Source organism: Perissodus microlepis, chromosome 10, assembly GCF_051167445.1.
Source record: "Perissodus microlepis isolate ML-2025 ecotype Zambia chromosome 10, ASM5116744v1, whole genome shotgun sequence".
In the NCBI taxonomy this organism is placed as follows: Eukaryota; Metazoa; Chordata; class Actinopteri; order Cichliformes; family Cichlidae; genus Perissodus; species Perissodus microlepis.
Window position 1 is genome coordinate 3,676,827 of NC_140470.1, and position 19,406 is coordinate 3,696,232.

Genomic DNA, 19,406 nt, shown 5'->3' on the forward strand with positions numbered 1-19,406 from the left:
ATGTTCTTTGTCACAAGTAACCTACTAACAGACTAGTTAGCTACACTACAGGAAGCAGATTAGAGTTATACATTAAGAAAACATACAGTTTGCATGTTGTAAATTTACCGCATGGCTTTCTTCCTCCTCAGGTATGAAGCATATGAACCGACAGAAAACAGCAAAAATCCTGAACATAACCAGCTCCAGACGAGGTTGTGTGTTCAGCACAAGTTACTATGGTGATCTTGCTAGATTAAAAGAAATCACATATATGGCAAAGACAATTCTGGCTTTAGGGTCAACCTGAGCCAGTAACGTGTTCTTTTAGTACATCCATCAAACTGCTTTGTTTTAGCAACTCTAACTCTTTTACGGATACAGAGCTCACTTATTCTTATTATACACCTTTTTAGTTTGTATGGATACACATGTTCTATACATGCACAGCAGATTGCTTTCCAAAGGAAGACATGATCTTCTTTGCCCAATATTTGGACAAATTATTGCACATTTTTCTGTGTATTTGTGCTAACACAAACATTCAGATTAACTCAATCATTCTTCATATTGTATTCTCTAGCAAGATTTCTCCATATGGAAACACCACTAGCCCCTTTAACTAAGTAATCATCCAAGTCTTGACCTTTTTTCTAATTGTTTACCTATTTTAGAGGTCAAGGGCGTCAAACTCAATTTTACAAATGGCAACAGTGGAAAGTGAAAATCACATTAAAGCCCATCTCAGCCTCGCCTCTCTAACTTGATCTCAAAAGCCACTGAGCCATCAATGTGATGTATTCATTTCTAACCTTGTCCATCCTGGTCACTCGCAGTGAAAATCTTAACATCGTCCACTCTGCCACCTGCAGTCTTTTAGTCAGTGCCACCATCTCCAAACCATACATCAGAGGAAGTCACACTGCCATCTTGTACCACATTAAAGGCTCAGCATATATCATTTCTTAATACATGTCCCATATGCTTATATAAGACTGCATAAGGGGCATTTACCCCGCCCCTCCCCGAGCCTGGTTCTGCCGGAGGTTTCTTCCTGTTAAAAGGGAGTTTTTCCTTCCCACTGTCACCAAAGTGCTTGCTATAGGGGGTCATATGATTGTTGCTTTTCTCTCTGTATGTGTTATTGTAGGGTCTACCTTACAATATAAAGCGATTTGAGGCAACTGTTGTTGTGATTTGGTGCTATATAAATAAAACTGAATTGAATTGAATAGTGATGATTTGCCACACCATTAACAGTTAATAATGTAATCTCAAATTAAGCGCTTGAATTCAGTGAATTGCTGGAATTCACTGAATTTAAGCGCTTGTAGGGTCTACCTTGAGGTGACTGTTGAACAGAATAACAAATCTTTGTTTTTGTTCTTGCATATGTTTCTTCTAGTCTTACATAATCTGTTTTACTGGTCTGAACATGACATGTGGACTCTACAGTGGGTAGACTGGCCAAAATTCATGCACTTTTTAACCACAATTGTACAATAACTAATTTTTTAAAGATTCATTAGCGGCAGGTGTTCAGCAGATAATAGTCCAAGTTGCAGAGCAGAAGAGTGTATTCACACCTACAGTGCATCGATCTGTGCGGTGTGAATACACTGTTGTTTTTGCAAGTGGAATGAAACAAGCTCTTTAATCCCACCCACTTTTGAATTATGCTGCATCAGCTTTAAATGGAAGCCTGCAGAATTTGGCAACACAATGCTGCCATAATAGCGTGATTTATTTGTGGTAGCCATTAAAATATGGTACTATGTCAGCTACGATGGCCTCCAAAAATTCACTTCACAGATACCCTTTGGATCTGACTGTGCCTGGGCTGTATGCACCATAAACCTTTGATTCTTTCTCTTCTCGATTCCCTTCTTCCTTTAGTCTGCCTTTTCTCATCTCCTTTGTCCACCCCCTCTCTGATTTCTTCTCCTTCTGCCTCACTCTGTGTGTCAGTAAAGCCAAGAGAAAAGAGAGTGAGAAAGACCTGCTTTCTGCTGGCTCTGCATTATGAGAGGGAGAGCGAGGGATGTGAGCGAGTGAGCGCTAGCAGCAGTTTAGCAGACTGTGCCAAAAGAAGGAATGCAGCACTGCATTATGAAAGCCATAGGATATAGGTCCAACTCTGTGGAAGATAAATGAGAGAAGCAGGATTTAGAAGATGCACCCCACCATACACATGGCTGATGTGATAATAGGACGGAAGTAAATAAGCAATGCATCATCCAGAGCAAGCCAGAACAGGACGTTTCCTTAAAAAGTGCAGCATTTTCTGGTGCTTCAAATCACGAAGGAGTACCTTGTCATAGAAGGAAAACGCCTCCTACTCCCCTAAGTCTCACTGTAGTTGGAGACTGGTAATTATCTATTCTAGGGAAGAACTGACACAAAGGGAAGCACCACAAGCTTTGATCTCATCAAATCTCCTCATCCACATCATGTCATGAACAGAGCTCAAAGATTTAGGGGAGAGGAGTATGAGCGAAGGGCAGAACGGGGGTTTATCAGACGTGCCATATACCATTTTTAGGTCACCCCAAGGCCAAACTTTGCTCCGTACACCTGCCTCTCTGCAAGCGGGGGGCTGCAGCCTTGGCGTGGAGCTCTGTCGTGCTGAGCTATTTTGGGGACAAAACCGAATTTAGCCACTCACTTTTTATCTGTTGTTCTCCCAGCTCCTTCCTGAAATACAAGAATGCATACAGACTTGGGAAAAGGATCTATAGGTTTGTGGCTTAGTGCGTTTATTCAATTCAAAATATTCATTTGGTGAAATGAATCAATAAAAGGTTCATGAAAAAAATGCTTTCAAAGAGAAAGTTGATTTACGATACATGTCAAGTCTTAAAAAGTGGTTGACAGGCGACTGAGGCGACTGTTGTCGTGATTTGGTGACGTATAAATAAAATTGAACTGAATTGAATTGAGAGTTGTTTGCAGCATCGTGCAACTTATAGATTTCTAGTAGCAAGTTAGGCGATCTGTAGGAGCCTTCCATTGAAGCAAAGCCTGACATTAAAGGAGTGCAAGAGCGAGAAGCAACAAAATCACTCAGCCAGGAAGTGACAGTGCCACACATAATGTAATTTTAATAAAACAGTTTCACGACTATGCACCATTCTCTAAAAACCTACCCTAACACTTGCACTTTCTTTCTGCAGGAAGGTCAGGAGCTGATCCAGGAGAAACCTGAGCTCCGTTCAGTGGTGCAGCAGAAGCTGGAGGAGATTAGGGAGTGCTGGTCTGACCTGGAGATCACGACCAAGGCCAAGGCCCGCCAGCTCTTTGAAAATAACAAACCCGAGCCGGCAGTGAAGAGCTACTCAGACCTCGACAACCAGCTCTCCCACCTGGAGCAGCAGCCCCCCCAGCTGGAACAGGCGCACCACCTGCCAACCTTCAATGAACAGCTCCAGAAATTTCAGGCAAGTCCCAAGGCCCTCCTCTAGGTCTGAACATGTCTCTTAAACCAGCGCAACATAAAATTCAACCAAATGTTTTTAACATATCAAGAAAGCTGTAATTAATTATTTTTGGTTAACACCACCTTGGATGTAGGTGCATATTTCCACTGAAGTGTGGAGCCTTCTTGTATAGTTTGGCTTAAATTGCAACATTTTTCTGTATAGTTGAAAATTTTCAATAAATAGCCCACAGCGGCCCTTGTAGTGGCATGTTCTCAAACATGGGGTTCAGAGGCATTCAAAAATGCACCTGTTATATAACCCTGAAATGTTCTGTTAGGGAAACAGCTGACGTGCTGTGTTTGTCCATCCTTCATATGGTTGTAACATGACCTTTCCTTTCTATCTGGTGAAGGCTATGGAGTCTCAGATAGGGGACTTTTACAAGGATGTGGGAGAGCTTGGAAGCTTGCAGGGGCTCTGCCTACCCCAGCGAGGGCTGATGGCAGGTGACAAGGAGGTCGGCGAGCAGTCAGGCGAAGTGGAGACCCGTATAGTCCGCCTCATCGAGCCCCTGAAGGAGCGACGCCGCATCCTGCTGGCTTCCAAAGAGATGCATCAAGTCGCCCAGGACCTGGAAGATGAGATAGTCAGTCGTCCGAGTCCCTCCTCTTCTTGTTTCATATATTTTGTCTTAAATTTAAACACTGCTTATAAAATGTGCCAGTATGGTTGTTACAATATCATCACACATAATTGCTTTTTCATATTCAGAATTTGCAAAGTAAATATATCATGTCTTTGCCATCGCTTCTGTGTTTGGTCTACGTTTGATCGTAAACGTGCCTTCTGAAATATTTAATAACCCCACTGTGGTTGTTTGCCAGCTGTGGATTCAGGAGAGGCTTCCTTTAGCTACTTGTAAGGATTATGGAAACAACCTCCAGAGCGTACAGCAGTATATCAAAAAGAACCAGGTAAGTCAGGGATGACTTTTGGCCATGGTCAGCTGAAATGTAATCCACATTCTGATAAGACTGAGAACTTTCTCATCGGTTCTGTAGGCACTCCAGAGGGAGCTGACAGGGCGGCGGGCTCGCATTGAGGAGGTTCTTGATCGGGCAGCAATCATTGCTTCACTGAGAACTCCTGAGGTGGAATTTGTACGTGAGGGGGCGGGACATGTACGCCAGCTGTGGGAGGTGCTGCAGCTGGAGACGGAGAGGAGGTCTGTGTTGCTGGAAGCTGCGCTACAGGCTCAGCAGTACTACAGCGAAGCAGCTAAAGTGGAATCCTGGCTGTCAGGACAGAAGCTCAACCTGGCCAGTGAAGAAAAAGGCACAGTATGTACCCCTGTAATATTCACACTGCTCTTTACTGCCATAGGTTATCATCAAAGTGATCATGGTGTTTTATTTTTCAGGATGAGGCGAGCACGCTACAACTTCTGAAGACCCACCTGGCTCTGGAGCAAACCGTGGAGACATATGCAGAGACCGTAGGCATGTTATCTCAGCAATGCCAACATCTACTAGAACTAGGACACCCAGACAGGTGTGCCATAATCCCTGCAGATCATCCTAAATTTGTTTTGAACATTCTAAGTACTAAAGTTTAATGGAAAATTGTTTTGAAATTGTAATTGTATTCCTTTGATTTGTCTTAACTTTCAACAGTGAGCAGATCACCAAGCAGCAGTCCCACATAGACCGCCTCTATGTGTCTCTGAAGGACATGGTGGAACACAGAAAGACCAAGCTGGAGCAGCAGTACTGGCTATACCAGCTCAACAAGGAAGTAGAGGAGTTAGAGAAGTGGATCACTGAGCGTGAAGCAGTAGCCAGTTCCACTGAGCTAGGCCAGGACCTCGAGGATGTCACGGTCAGTATATCTACAAGGTTTTAGCATCTAGTCAAACAACAGGAACACATGAGGTGTTCTAGTCTCAGTCAATTCTGAGCCCAAACTGTGAACCGTGGCAAGGAAATTTCACGACTGCACAGGTGGCATCCTAATACAGTACCACACCATTCTTTCTCAAATGTTTGTAGAAGCATGCTGCATGCCTGGTTGCTTAATCTTATACACCTGTGGCCATGACAGTTATTGGAACACCAGAATTCAATGATTTGGATGGGTGGGTGAATACTTATATAGTGTGTACCATAAAGGAGACAGACGTATATTGTGTTTCAACTTTGATCTCTCTTGGCTGACTGCAACATGTTTGTTCCACCAACAGCCATGGCCATAGCTAGGATCATGTGCTTGAACTGGGAGGGTAAGAAAGCAAACTCAGTGGACTTCAATCTGCAATATACTGACATCTTGTGGTGAAAACATATCTTTTTTTTTGAGATTGGAAAATTAATCAGCACAACAGCACCACCCACCTGTTTTTCATGTGTTCTTTCTGTCTGGGACAGCTGATCAGAGAAAAGTTGACTTAAATGGGGTGAACTGCAGGGGGGCACCATGGCCTGCAAGGATTCACTGGAAGTGGTGCAAGAATATTTGGTCCAGTTTTAATCAGCTGCTCAGTCACTAAACAGATTTATTTAACAAACATCTTTTGCATTGATAGGATACATCTGACTTTCCTTTAACGTGCATTGGAGACATTTTTGACGAGGAACTTATTTGTCAGGACAGGAGAAAGCATTCTGTATTTGCAGGGTGGAAATCATCCACTGTGTTAAATTACATTACATTTATGAGAATAAAGAATGATTCATGTTTGTGTGAGTCTCTGTAGCGTTGCGTTGTTTATTTGCGTTTCAGGTCCTTCAGGAGAGGTTCACCAAGTTTGCATCAGAAACCAACAGCATTGGCCAGCAGCGCATGGAGCAAGTGAACAAAATGGTGAACGAGATGATAGACTGTGGCCACTCAGACGCAGCCACTATTGCTGAGTGGAAAGACGGACTGAATGAGTCGTGGGCTGACCTGCTGGAGCTGATGGAGACCCGCAGACAAATGCTGGCAGCATCGCACCAGCTGCACAAGTTTTTCACCGACTGCAAGGAGGTATGGTCACATCCGATATCAGACAGTGACTCAGGTGTGCCCTGTTCTTCCTCAACATTACAGGTAGACTGTCTGGGCGTGAGTTGCAGCTTCTATTTTTAAAGCACTCATGATGACAGCGTTGTCCTGTGTTGTAGGTCTTGGCTCAGATCGCAGGGAAGATGAAGCAGCTGCCAGAAGTGAGGGCGTGCCAAGCCAACATTACCAATCCAGCCACCCTGCAGAGACTCATGCACTCTTTTGAGCATGCCCTTCAACTTCTAGTTGCACAGGCAAGTGATATACTCACCAAACTTATGTTTGTCACAAAATAGATTATACGTCATAGACAAAGCAAACTTTGACTAAAAACTAAGGCTAATCTTTTATTAATTAAACAGAGTGACGCATGTCTTTATGCAGGTGAGGCAGCTGCAGGAGAATGCTGCCCAGCTGAGGACCATCTATGCTGGTGAGAAGGCTGAGGCTATTATGGTCAAGGAACAAGAAGTGATGGATGCATGGAAGGAGCTGCTGAGCTCTTGTGAGGCCAGTCGTGTCCAAGTGACTTCAGTAACTGATAAGGTCCAGTTCTTCTCAGTGGTGCGTGAAAACCTAATGTGGATGGAAGGAATCATGGGCCAGATAGGATGGGATGAGCCAAGGTAAGGTAGCATATGCTTGTTAAGGTATGGCTCTCCTTTATTGCAGTTTGGAAAAGATGAATTAGAGCTTTAGAGAGTGCATTTTTGCCTGCAGGTTTCTGTGGTCTTATATGGTCATTGAAGACAAAATGTTAATATTGTCTTCTGTGCCGCTTTGACCTAATTTCATATGACACCTGCTACTCCGTTTGTTTTTGTTTTTTGTTGGGGGGGTTTCCCAGGTTGACACTCTAATCACTGCCTTTATTTGTCATGTTCCCAACCAGTACCACCGTCCAACTTGCAGTATTTTCATATTTGGCCTGAAATCTTCCAGCAGATATCCACATATCAGCATATGCATGAACATACAGCACTATGGGAGCCACAAAGATGGCGAAACATATGCACATGTAGTGTGTTTTGATGCAGCTAACATTTTTATGCCTCTACAAAAATTGAGCCTTCCTCAGCTTTTGATCCCCACCATCCTTTTTTCTCATCACTTGCAGTGCCATCTTTTGGCACAAGCCCTTGAAAATTTTCTTTTTTTCATGTCTGGCTATAAGATTGTGTGCTCCTTGTCTTTTTCTTCTTCTTCTTCTTCTTCTTCTTCTTCATGCAGTCTGCTAGTTTTTTTAATATTAACTTTGACACCCAAATGTTTTCACTCAATCCATAGAGAATGTCTGGTGCAGGGTAAGAATGTTTTCACACTCGTCCAGGTAATAAATGAAGGCTGGTGTGATAAAGCCTGACAGTATTGTGTCCCTCCGTCCGGATCAGAGGTTTTTCTGAATTTGTTTGTAAAGTAAAAACAAATTCCGGTGTGATATAATATGCTGATGTAATATTGGTCAATCACTGATTTTTGTGTGAATCATTCATATACATGGCTGGTACATGAGGCCCTTTGGCAATCTTTTGCTCTTTGACAGATTTGCAAACTATTGCTGCCAATACAATCACATCGCTAATACTGCTAAATAAGGAGACTAATATGGCTGTTAAACAACTGTTTAAGAAGTAGAACTGTCAGGATTCCTTTTTAAAAATATTTTGTGAGGGGGTTAATGTAACCAGAAAAAAACGATCTGTGTTCCTCAGAGATCTGACAGCTCTGGAGGGAATGATGAGACAACACCAGGAGCTGAAAGCCAAAATAGATGGACGCAGCAAGACCATACAGCAGTGTGCAGATCTCGGCAAGATCCTGATTGCTGCTGGCAACCCTGCTTCAGAGGAGGTCTGACAAAAAAAATATTCACACTGTTAATATAAGAATACATAAAAATCATACAATTACTTTATGTAGTAATGAAACCAACCTGCCTGTCGCCGCAGATAAAAGAGAAGTTGGACAGTCTTCTGACTAAGCAGAAGGATCTTGTTGAAAAATGGGACAAGCACCAGGAACGGCTGCAGCGCAGTGAGTAAATAGAATACTTAATAGATGAACACTTAACAAAACACTCTGTTAAATGTCAAATGGGCCTAAACTATAAATGTTTTTCCCTTTCATGCCACTATGTGCATTTAATATATCATGAATCATGTATGAATCTTACTGTTCTTTTCTGGTTGAGCTGACATTGCAGATTCACTCTCAACACAATTTAACCAAAAAGACTGAAATCCAAGCTGTAACATAAATGATAAAATTCCCTCATAATCCATACACAAACATGTAAATAACAGATTCTACTGAGTATGCATTAAGCATGTAGTGAGTTGGTAATAGTGTGGCTGGTCTTCTGTCACTTCCAGAGCAAGAAAAATTCCAGTTTGCTCAGGAGACAGTAAAAGCAGAAGCCTGGCTAAAGGCCAAGGAGCCGCTGATCACTACCAGGCATCAAGAGGGAGGAGTAGCCCAAGCCCAAACTGATGAGGTTGAGCAGCTCATCCTTCGCCACGAGGCCTTCCGCAAGGCTGCTGTAACCTGGAAAGAACGCTTCAGCTCCCTGCGCCAGCTTTCTGCTGTAAGCTTGACTGTAGATAAATAATGAATCAGTTTGCCGGAGTCACAGTTTTTTTTTTTAAAGTGACTACGTGTTGTGTTTGCTTAGCAGGCATGGGCGCATACCATGAGTTTGCATCATCACAGGCTTTAATCTGGCTCGTGACATTAAGTGCATGTGGTGTACCCTAATCCCACTGCACCCAATCTGCCTTCCGCGCTACATTGCTTAGTGTTTTGTCTGGCATATGTTTGAAATGAACAAATCACTAGCTTTACCTGCATTTTTTGGAACCATCGCTTAAAATGTGGCGTTAATCAAGTTTATGTGGTGCTATTAGTTATGTAGCTAACTCTCTCTCTAGGCTGAGAAGAAAAAAGAGGAGGAGAAAAGGACCCCACTCTCCAGCCGAAGGATGTTCCCATTATCTTGCCTGACTCCCAGTGTTCCCTCAACCAGTGCTACCTCTTCTTTCCTAAGGCAGACGGTACAGGCCCAAATTGAACCGAAGCCCTTGCAGCCCAGTTTGGATCTGGGTGCCACCTCTGCAAGCCAGAGACTGTCTTCAGCACTGGCCGGCTATAGTCCAGTTATAAATGGATCAGGCTACCACGGACTGGATCAGGGCAGCGGGAAGTTGATGGGTACTTCTTACCTTGGGATGAACCACCAGGCAGCCGGAGGTGGAAGTGACTCTGGTTTCTCAGCACTGACCTCTCAGAGTGGTGGAGTAGACACCTCCACCTATCTCGGTTTGAACCATCAAACTGCTTGTAGTGCAGAAAGCTCTGGGTACTTTGGACTAACTACTGGGAGCATGGGTGGGATGCAGAATCATTTGGGCAGTGGCAGGTTAGGAAGTTCAGGTAACCTAGCTCAGCAGCCAGGCAGTGGAGGTATGGGAAGCCCAGGCTTTCTGTCTCAGCAGAATATGGGCAGTTCTGGATATCTGGCGCAACCGCAAAACATAGGGACTTCCGGATATTTGGGACAGCAGCCAAATTTAGGGAGTTCAGGATATTTGGCACAACCGTCCAACATGGGGAGCTCTGGGTATTTGGCACAACAGCCCAATATGGGAAGTTCTGGGTTTTTGGCACAGCAGTCTAATATGGGGAGTTCTGGATACCTGGCACAGAATTATCAGAGCGCTGGCGGATTGGGTAGCTCAGGCTATCTGGCACAAAATCATTACAGCAGTGGAAGCCTGGGCAGCTCTGGATATCTGGCACAGAGTGGTGGCATCATGGACCCTAAAATGGCATATGCATGGCAGCACCTGAAAGCTGACTTCATGCAGCCTAGAATCAACCACATCCACAAGGCTGTAAACCCTCTTCTCGAAGCCAGCAGAGTGCAGCGTGAACAGTTTGGCGACATCCCGATGGCAGACATGATGGGGCCAGAGTCAGGGCTGGAGCTCCTCCATGGCCGCCTCCAGAGAGATCCCCGTGGCAGCCGCTCTGACCCTCAGATGGACCATCTGAGGAGAGAAAGGGAGTACAAGCTGGGCAGACAGACCTCCAGCGAACAGGAAATTCAAGCGAGGCTGAATGAGCTGCCGCTGATTGTGCGGCAAGAGCGATACCGGAGGCGCCTGGAGAGGCAGTCGTCTAGTGAACAGGAGGGGAGCGGCAAGCAGAGGCTGCAGAGGCAGGACTCGAGTGACCTGGAGGGCTCTGCTAAGGAGGGCTCTGACAAACGCTCAGGGTATGTGAATGAGTGGTTTCTTTACAGTTTGCCCAGTCAGCACAGTCCAGCATGATCGTTATCATTTGGAGGTTACGTAACGATTGTGTTTGCTGTGTGGGTGACTCATGTTTGCTGTCCATCCAGGGAGAAGAGAAATACCATGGCAGAGATTGTAGAGCAGGTCCAGGAGAGAGAGGCAGCACATGTGAGTTTACATACTGCACACCACAGTATTGTGGTGTCACTTTAGTTTAAATTATGTATAGATGCAATATTCTCTCTTTTGTTATCGGGTTTTTCAGGCACGAGGAGAGCCTTATCGACCTCCTAGCAGCCTCTCAGCACCCGTGACCCGTTTTGATGGACGTCCTCGCGCCCGAGACCGTCCCAAACCAAGGAGAAGGCCCCGTCCAAAAGAGCCTGAGGAGACTCGACGATCCCGCTCAGCCCCGGCAACTGGAGCCCCAACAACACCCCAGCCGCCTTCACACACTGCCCACAACGAAGGTTCCCTCTACCGGAAAAAGGCCACCAGCTCTGACCTTGAAGCTCAGCAGAGAAGCCCAAACAGGTAAAGAAGTCATGAACAAAAGACAAATACCACCCCAGCAATAACAACTGCCTCATTAAAGGTCTGATCAAAAATTTGCAAACTATGGAAAACTGTGCAAACCAGGTCAAATAGCTTATGGTTTCAGCCAGCAGGGTATTACTTTTGTGTTTGCGAAAAGAAAGCAGGTTGTCTAGAAGCAACCTTCACGCTCACTGTCGTTACTATCTTTGACCAGAGTGAGCTGGCTGTCTTCATTGAAGACTAATTTATTAAACTGACCTCAGTCGGATCCAGCTATCATGTTATCAATGCTATCAATGTTAGCATGTGTCATGAACTTTGAAGAAACCATCGACGGTTAGCTTTCAGTCCTTGTCAGTCACACTATATATGTGATATGACACAGAGCGACAGTATAGTTAGATCTAAATGTTTTTGGACAGTTAAATATTTTGCCTCCAAAACCAGCAGAAAGGATTTTCCAAAGATTCATTTGCATGTTTGATTCAAGTGGTTTATCTCGGTTAACGGCATATTTGATTTGGGAAAACAGAGAGCTTGACAGGTTGAAATTTTCATTGATTTTTATTAGTTATTCTAAAATTTAAATGTGTATTGTTTGAAACAAAAATAACTGATGTGACCCAACTTATCTGCAGAAATGCATTACAAATCTGTTTGATGTCTCATTGTGATTTTCCAGCAAGTCCTGGGTGAACGTATATTGTGTGCTGAAAGATGGAAAGCTGACCTTCTATAAGGATGCCAGGAACCACAACACAACATACAACGGAGAGCCTCCTGTTGACCTTAGTAACTGCTCGTTTGATCCGTCGATGGGATACAAGAAGAAGAAAAATGTCTTCATCCTTCAGTAAGAATTATTCATATTATTATGGCAAATTTTATTGCCAGTAACTGTGATTTCAAATTGTGGCTTTACTGAGTTTATATTGAAAAGTGTAATATGTCTTTAAAGGTTATTGCCTATTAAAAGATTTTAAATTATTGATTAACCACGTGGCTATAAAATACATGCAAATGCATAAAAACTGACAAGTCCTTATTGATTTTCTGTGCAACAGAGTGAACGATGGAAACAACTTCGTGTTTCATGCAAAAGATGAGGTAAGATACATTTGTAACTTGGTAAGGTCAATTAACTTACTGGTGTTGATATGTTAGAACTTAAAGACATGGAGCATTCTGATCAGTCAGTACATTATCAAACTCATGAAAAGACCAAGATCATCAATAAATGTATTTGCTGCTCATTGTTCTGCAAAAACAATTTTGATTAAAGTAATAATCTACAGCATTGCACCGGCTGGCTCCTTCCTTCATTATCTTGAACATTACCTTAAACATGGGCACTGATTTCACTCAAATCTGCACAGGTCGCCCTGCTACCAGACTCAAAATATGCCGAACAAATCAACTATTTACTCCAGTTTCAATAACATTTGTTTAAAAATACACTGTCAAGCTGTTTTAGGAAATCGCTTTTCAGGTAAATACTATATAAACTATTGGCCAGAAATTTACATACACTCACCTTGGGCATGAATGGCATGGTCATTTTGGGCTTTTAATTGTTTCTCTGGCTTTTTCTTGTTTCAGGGTGGAACGATTATACAGGCAAAAACTGGGAGCACAAGTTTGAATTCTTTTGGATTTTTATTTTCAAACTTGTCAAAATAATACATATAAGCTCACTTTAAACCTTTTAATAAGTGATGCTAAAGGCTCTTCAATGTCTTAACTTGATAGGTCAAGGCCCTGTTAACTTCTTGTTAGTGATCATGACTGGTTGGTAGTTTCTCTTTACCAGCATAAAAAGGCATCACTCATTGGATTGACCGATACTTGCAACAAAGGGAACATCCAAGGAACATGATAAATATCTAAAAAATGAGGATTAAAAATTTACACAAGCATTTCTAAACAACAGCACATTCCAAGATCATCAGTTTAAACAATTGTACATAAATACAAGTAATTCAGATGTGTCACCACTGGACTAATAGGGTTCTGACCAAAAAAGAAGCCCCTGCTCCAAAATCAGCATCTTTAAACTCAACACCCCCTGACCTCAACCATCATGAAAATTTATGGACTGGGCTTAAAAGCAGGGCCAGAAAACCAACCAGTTTGAATGAATTCTACCAAATCTGACAAGAGTTGTCAAATGCCCAACCACAGTTCTGCTGGAAGCTTGTTGCTTGTTGATAGCGACCAAAACCCATCTGGTGTCACTGCAGCTTGCTAAGAGATATTTCACCAAATAGTAGCAGGGGTGTATTTGAGCCTGTATTTAGCATTCTGGATCTTCTCATCAAAGATATTTGTCATCTGTGAACCTAGTTGTTGTTTTTAAAGCCAATGAAGATGTTTGCTGTATAATCATTCCATCCTGGAAAAAGTTCAAGAGTTCAATAAAATCATAAAAAGCCCAAAATTACCATAACATTCATACCCATGATGAGTCTATGTAAACGTCTGGCCACATGTGTATGTGATATGTTACTATTGACAAGAGGGTACTGAAGATCTAGAACAACAGAAATGTTGGTTTTGGTTTGTTAATGGAACTTCACAGATAACAGAATGACGTTTCTTTAACTTGTATCCAACACATTTTCACACATTTTGATTATAATATTACCAGTTTGTCTCTTTTTGATGCCACTGGATTACTAAAATCACACAAGGACAGCATAGAGGAGCATGTTGAGTAAGAGAATGATATTACACAAATGCACCAGTGAGCGACACAGGAAATCATTCCTGCCTGTGGTTATCTCCTTGTACAACTCCTCCATCTAATACACAGTACACAGTGCAATAGTTACACCCTTTTGCACACGCTCTGTAGTGAAAATAACAAATAACAAAGTTTTACAGGTTAGAGTAAAATGTCAATCATATATATCTAACCTCTGTAATATTCTGGAAATTTATAACTGAGCTATTTGTATATATTAGAGCTATTCCGTATATTTTGTAAACTTTGTAATATATTGTGTTATTTAATTAGTTCAGTCTGTTACTGTTACTGTCTTGAAGCCACTGCAGCCACATAATTTCCTTAGGGAGTGTAGTATTTATGTCAGCATTATGTTAAAAGTACACTGTTACTGCTTCCATATGAATTAAAGGGTAGGTTGCAGCCAGGTCCTGCTAATCAAATGTGTTAATAGATTAATAGATCTTGAGCAAGTGTGAACAGCTCTATAAATACTGACGTTTTGACTGTTTGGACCATTCAAGTACATGTTAACACAAAAAGGGAAAGACATCAGCAATGATCTTAGTGAAATAATTACTGGTGCCCATCATTCTTGGAATGGTTATGAAGCCATTTCCAAATGTTTTGAAGTTGTTTTGCAGTTATGGGATGTGAACACTTTGAGTTGAGTCGTATCCAAAAATATTCTAGAGTCAAATATGAGCTCATGTGTCCAACCACTAAAGCCTGACTCAAATAGGGTCATGCAACAGGACAATGATCCCAGCAGCAGCAGGAAACAATCCTCCACAACACATTAACCATCTCTCAGTCCCTTAGATCAAGTGTAATTCTAAGTAAATGAAATGAAAATACTTCATTTTACATTCTTGCAGTACTTGGCATGTACAGGACCTAAATACTTCTTCTACTCTTGGTTCTGTCTTTATAGTTTGAACTCTTTCCACTTAGTAATTGATGGGTTCGGTTTGTGTGAATGAGGTGCGGCACAAAGCCACAAACCACTGATGTAATAAGAAGAGGTGCAACCTTCAGTCAAAGGCAAATTTGATTACATTGTTTCCCACCTGAAGACACTTTATTCAAATAAAGAAAATGTAGCGTTTCAGCTGGATGGTTTGCATATATCTGCTGCAGGCTCAGATTTGGATGCGTAAAAATGCGATGTGTAAATCCCAAACCACACAATGAATCAAATGCAAAGAGGAAAAAGCATTATATGATGAGCAGACTCCTTATATAAGCTCTCTGTCTGATCCTGGTCTCTGTAGGAGGACCTAAAGGCATGGACTTCCACTATCACCACCTGTATAGCTGAGCACGAGGCCATGGGCATGTGGGATAAGCCAGGCACCTCATCTATGGATCCTGACCGCTCTGAGAGGAAGGAGAAGTCGGAGGGAGATGCAGACGCCAGGTCAGAGAGGTCCGAGCTTGTAGAGGGGGAGGAGAGGTCTGAGAAGGAGAGATCAGAGAAAGGCGACGGCTCTGAGAAGTTAGACACATCTGAAATTGCTGACAAGCTGGAGGGTGGGGCGGGGGGCTCCAGCACGTCTGGAAAGAGCAAATGAGAAGCCCTTTTTTGTTTTACTGCTACTCACTGACAAACAGCATAGGAGGCAGGGATGGATGGAGAGCATGTGCAGTTAGGTTTGCAGGTCCTCGGTCACACAGCTGGAACACACCGAGGCCACGGTCCTTTGATTGACTATTGTAACTGTGACAGACTAATCTCTCAGCCTCTCCCCCTTCACCCAGGAAATACATCAGTGCTTGCGGTGGGCCACCTGCTGGTAGATAGGAGGCCGGCCGGGTGGACAAACAGGCAGACAGACTCCAACAAATGGTCCCAAGAATTAGTCACTGTCACTTCCTATTGTTGATCGTTTAATCTCTCGGATTCACAGCATCTTTGTTTATGTATCTTTGACTGATAATGTAATGCTCTGTCTATCTAGACAAACCTGAGAAGTGGCGAATGAAATGTTTCTCAATAGTAAAAAAAGAAAAATGTTTTTGAAGCAATATACTTTTTTATGTTTCCTCTTTGTCGGTGAGAGAAATGGGGGAAAGGAAATAAGAAGTAATGTAGAAGCAGCTGTAAATTCTCTCATTTTTTTGTCACCTCCACGTAAGCTTACTCCAGGCAGTTGTGCACCTTAAACACTTGACACATCTGTATACTAATCATAGTGACATTTAATCCCAACACATGGCTAGCTTTGACTCATCTTAATATAACGGAATGCTTGTGTTACCAACTGACTTCACTGGTGTCATTTCCACAGTTCTTTTCTTTTCACTTCTTCTGATTCTCATTATGATTTATCCGTAACGATCCGTGTCCAGAGAAGAGCATCCCTTCAAATTCTGATCCATCACCCCAAGGCATGTTCAAAGTGGCAACGCTCAGAGTAACACTAAGCCTGAGACGATGCCTTTGTGTACATGACAAAAAATCAGAACATTGCATGAAATAGTCTTAGTGCACCTGTTAAACTTGCCTTTATTTCTGTGTTCTTGGCATAAATCAGGCAGCACTGAAATTGCAATAATCTAATGTGAGCGGGTGGGTGGGTTGTATTTGCTGTCATAGACAACTTCTCAAAATCCAGAGGGTTGTTTGAAAAAGCAGAGTTGTGTTCTCTCTGCAGTAAGCATGAGAGGAAGAAGCCAAATGGCCCTGCTGCTGTTTGTACTGTATCACTGCTATTTCTTTTCCACAGAATGTACTGATTTCAGGTACCCCCCTCCCCATAATGTCAAAACCTGAGCAGGTGTGTGAGAGACGAGACCTCTCTGTGCCCTTTGTCCTTCGTTTGACCTTCAAAGCAATTGGAATCTATTTGTCAAAGACGAGTTACATGTAAGTCATGAAGTGTATAGACCTATCTTTGTATGTATACCAATAAAACCTGTGCTCTAATAAAACCATACTCTGAATCGGTAAAAATTAAAACATTTGTATTAATCCACAAATAAAATCAGTCATCACTCAAATATATTAATGTTTATTACATTTAAATACAAATTATGCAAATTAGGAGTCACTATTAATTATCACAGTGTATATACAAGTACACCAGTATCTAGATGTATTAAATACGTTGTACTGGGGAAGAGCAGCAGGTGTACTGTAGGTATGCTTGTTGTATTTTTATATGCATATATTTATTATATCAGACTGAAGAGTTGCCCCGTGTAATATTAGCTGATTGAGTAGCCAGTGTTACTGTGGGAGGTGTGCTCAGTTTATGGATTACACACACAACAGGATCAACTAGCCTGGGCAGTTCACTACCTGCTGCTCAGGGAATAAAAGTATTTTGTCATCACAGTGATTATTTTGTTTTATAAAATAGTGCTCGTTTGTCGTATATGTGAGTTATTTTTCCACACATAGGTCCAAATAGTCTTTACAGTGCTTATTTTGGAGCTAATGAGAAACTGCGAATCTCCTGAAATTTGTGCTGTGAGAATGACTCGCAACACAAAATCTTTCCATACTGTCGAATTGCACTTCTTCAGTTGTGTATGATGACTTCTTAACAGTCTTCCTTTCTGAAAACACCAAAAGTCCACTTTCACATTACAAGATTGCGAACAGAGAAGTTTTGCTACAATGTGAATGTTCTTTTGTTTTTTATTTGTCACACACTGTTTGCTTTTACATAAGTGCCATGTCATGAAATCTGCTGGAACAGCGGGAAACAGTTGGTCCTTTAATCATGAATAATGTTTTGTTTGACCTGACACTCGTCTGCCGTTGCAATACATATTCTCAGTCATCTAATTAGATGCTTTGGTATTTTCATGTGGCTGTGATTGTTCTGATTCGTGGCAGATACTTAGCCTGCCTTACCATGTGCATTTGAAATGTTTGCTTCCCATTACTTTTATGAAACACATAGGGGGAGGGGGGTGGGGGGGTATTTTCCACTATGTTACAGCAGTCAACGAACTAAATAGGCAGCATAAACGTGACTGAAGAGAAAAAAAATGTGCAAAAATCTGTTTCCTTCATTGATTGATGGTCTTACATGTGTGTATGTCTTTGTTACCTTACATTAAAACTTGCTGCTATGACATTAAATAAACCTCCAAACTTGCTGATGCAAAACTTGACGTGGAATTGATGTGGACACACGCATACCTGCACACACCCACTGACACCACACACTGATTTCAACTACAAGATAAACGAGTGGTTTATTACCGTCTTTCTTCTCAGAGTTGAGCTGAAAAGCCAGAGCATTATCGTCACAAGGTAGCAGCAGCAGTAACAACTTCATATTCTCCATGCTGAAGCCTTCTAAGGTTGTGTAACAAATGTGGTGGTTGTAATTTGCATATAACAGTAACATACAATAAAGTATTTATGGATTATGTAAACATGGCCGAAACCTTCATTAAACATAGGGTTAGTCTTTGAGTGTACTGCGCTCCTCATGGGAATGAGCTGCAGGAGCCTTCATACTGACACTTTGCTGCAAGAAGGAATCGTTGCTGAAGGGCTCCAGACTGTATCCATACTGAGAAGTCATCCAAATGCTTTACATCTCCTTCTGTACACACAGTAACCAGAGTACCAACAACAACAAAAGATGTATACTGTATTCTTGGCTTTTTATTAGAGCAACCAACTAAAGTTCTCCTATCCAAGCAGCATACGGTGCATCAAAAAAAAAAAAGGATAGATGTGAATAATTAATGTGAGTAAAAATAAAGGTTTGTGCAATTTTTTGGGGCACTCAAGTGCAGCCCTGTGCACGGTGAGAAAGAGCAGCAGTGATGCAGGATCTGTTCTAAAGACATCCATGTACACAGTGCGGCACAAAATCTGCACAATTCGATGTATATTTGAAGAATGTAAAGCTACATCTGCCAGTATGTATCTGTGAAAATATGAAATGTGGTTTTGTCTCATAAAATCTGTTCATCCCTTCATTTTGCTATTGTCTTTTTTCCCCCTCTGTAGGTGTGAACACATTTTTTATAGATCTTCACGGCGCATTCATATGTTCCCGATAATCTTTTCTGGAATTCTGACACAGATTTGATGATTGCTTTCAAAAATAAATCCTGGACCTCTTCTTGTTCTAAGATACTTGATACATATTGACTCTGTTTGATAAATTGCACTAAAACAATGCATCTTTTCTCTTAGATATTATTACAATGCAATTGTATTTTAAACCAAAACAAGACTACAGTAACGATTCAGCAGACACTGTTTCAGGTTGTCTAGTTTCACCAGAGAACATGCCCTCTGTGACATTATAGTCTAGGAATGAGGAGTGGTTAAATTAAATGGATCTTGACCTTTGCTCCACTCCTTCCTCTTCGGTCTGTACCTGGGTGATATACAGCCTGTGACAGGCAGCCTTCAGTCCTTGGACACACATTCAT

The 19,406-nt window shown here is 42.0% G+C and overlaps 1 protein-coding gene across 2 annotated transcripts in view; it reads left to right on the forward strand.

Moving 5' to 3' along the window:
* Nucleotides 1-18,117, forward strand: part of sptbn4a (spectrin, beta, non-erythrocytic 4a) — a 29,825-nt gene extending 11,708 nt beyond the window's left edge. For both annotated transcript variants that reach the window (XM_084941508.1, XM_084941509.1), the window contains exons 3-20: nucleotides 3,153-3,416; nucleotides 3,811-4,044; nucleotides 4,283-4,372; nucleotides 4,460-4,738; nucleotides 4,819-4,949; nucleotides 5,072-5,276; nucleotides 6,177-6,422; nucleotides 6,560-6,694; nucleotides 6,825-7,066; nucleotides 8,153-8,291; nucleotides 8,390-8,474; nucleotides 8,813-9,024; nucleotides 9,368-10,713; nucleotides 10,840-10,900; nucleotides 10,998-11,266; nucleotides 11,952-12,122; nucleotides 12,334-12,376; nucleotides 15,269-18,117. In XM_084941508.1, the coding sequence (XP_084797634.1) occupies nucleotides 3,153-3,416; nucleotides 3,811-4,044; nucleotides 4,283-4,372; nucleotides 4,460-4,738; nucleotides 4,819-4,949; nucleotides 5,072-5,276; nucleotides 6,177-6,422; nucleotides 6,560-6,694; nucleotides 6,825-7,066; nucleotides 8,153-8,291; nucleotides 8,390-8,474; nucleotides 8,813-9,024; nucleotides 9,368-10,713; nucleotides 10,840-10,900; nucleotides 10,998-11,266; nucleotides 11,952-12,122; nucleotides 12,334-12,376; nucleotides 15,269-15,568 (4,452 nt within the window). In that variant the 3' untranslated portion in view covers nucleotides 15,569-18,117. The remainder of the gene's footprint in view (nucleotides 1-3,152; nucleotides 3,417-3,810; nucleotides 4,045-4,282; nucleotides 4,373-4,459; nucleotides 4,739-4,818; nucleotides 4,950-5,071; nucleotides 5,277-6,176; nucleotides 6,423-6,559; nucleotides 6,695-6,824; nucleotides 7,067-8,152; nucleotides 8,292-8,389; nucleotides 8,475-8,812; nucleotides 9,025-9,367; nucleotides 10,714-10,839; nucleotides 10,901-10,997; nucleotides 11,267-11,951; nucleotides 12,123-12,333; nucleotides 12,377-15,268) is intronic.
* Nucleotides 18,118-19,406: the final 1,289 nt, after the last annotated feature.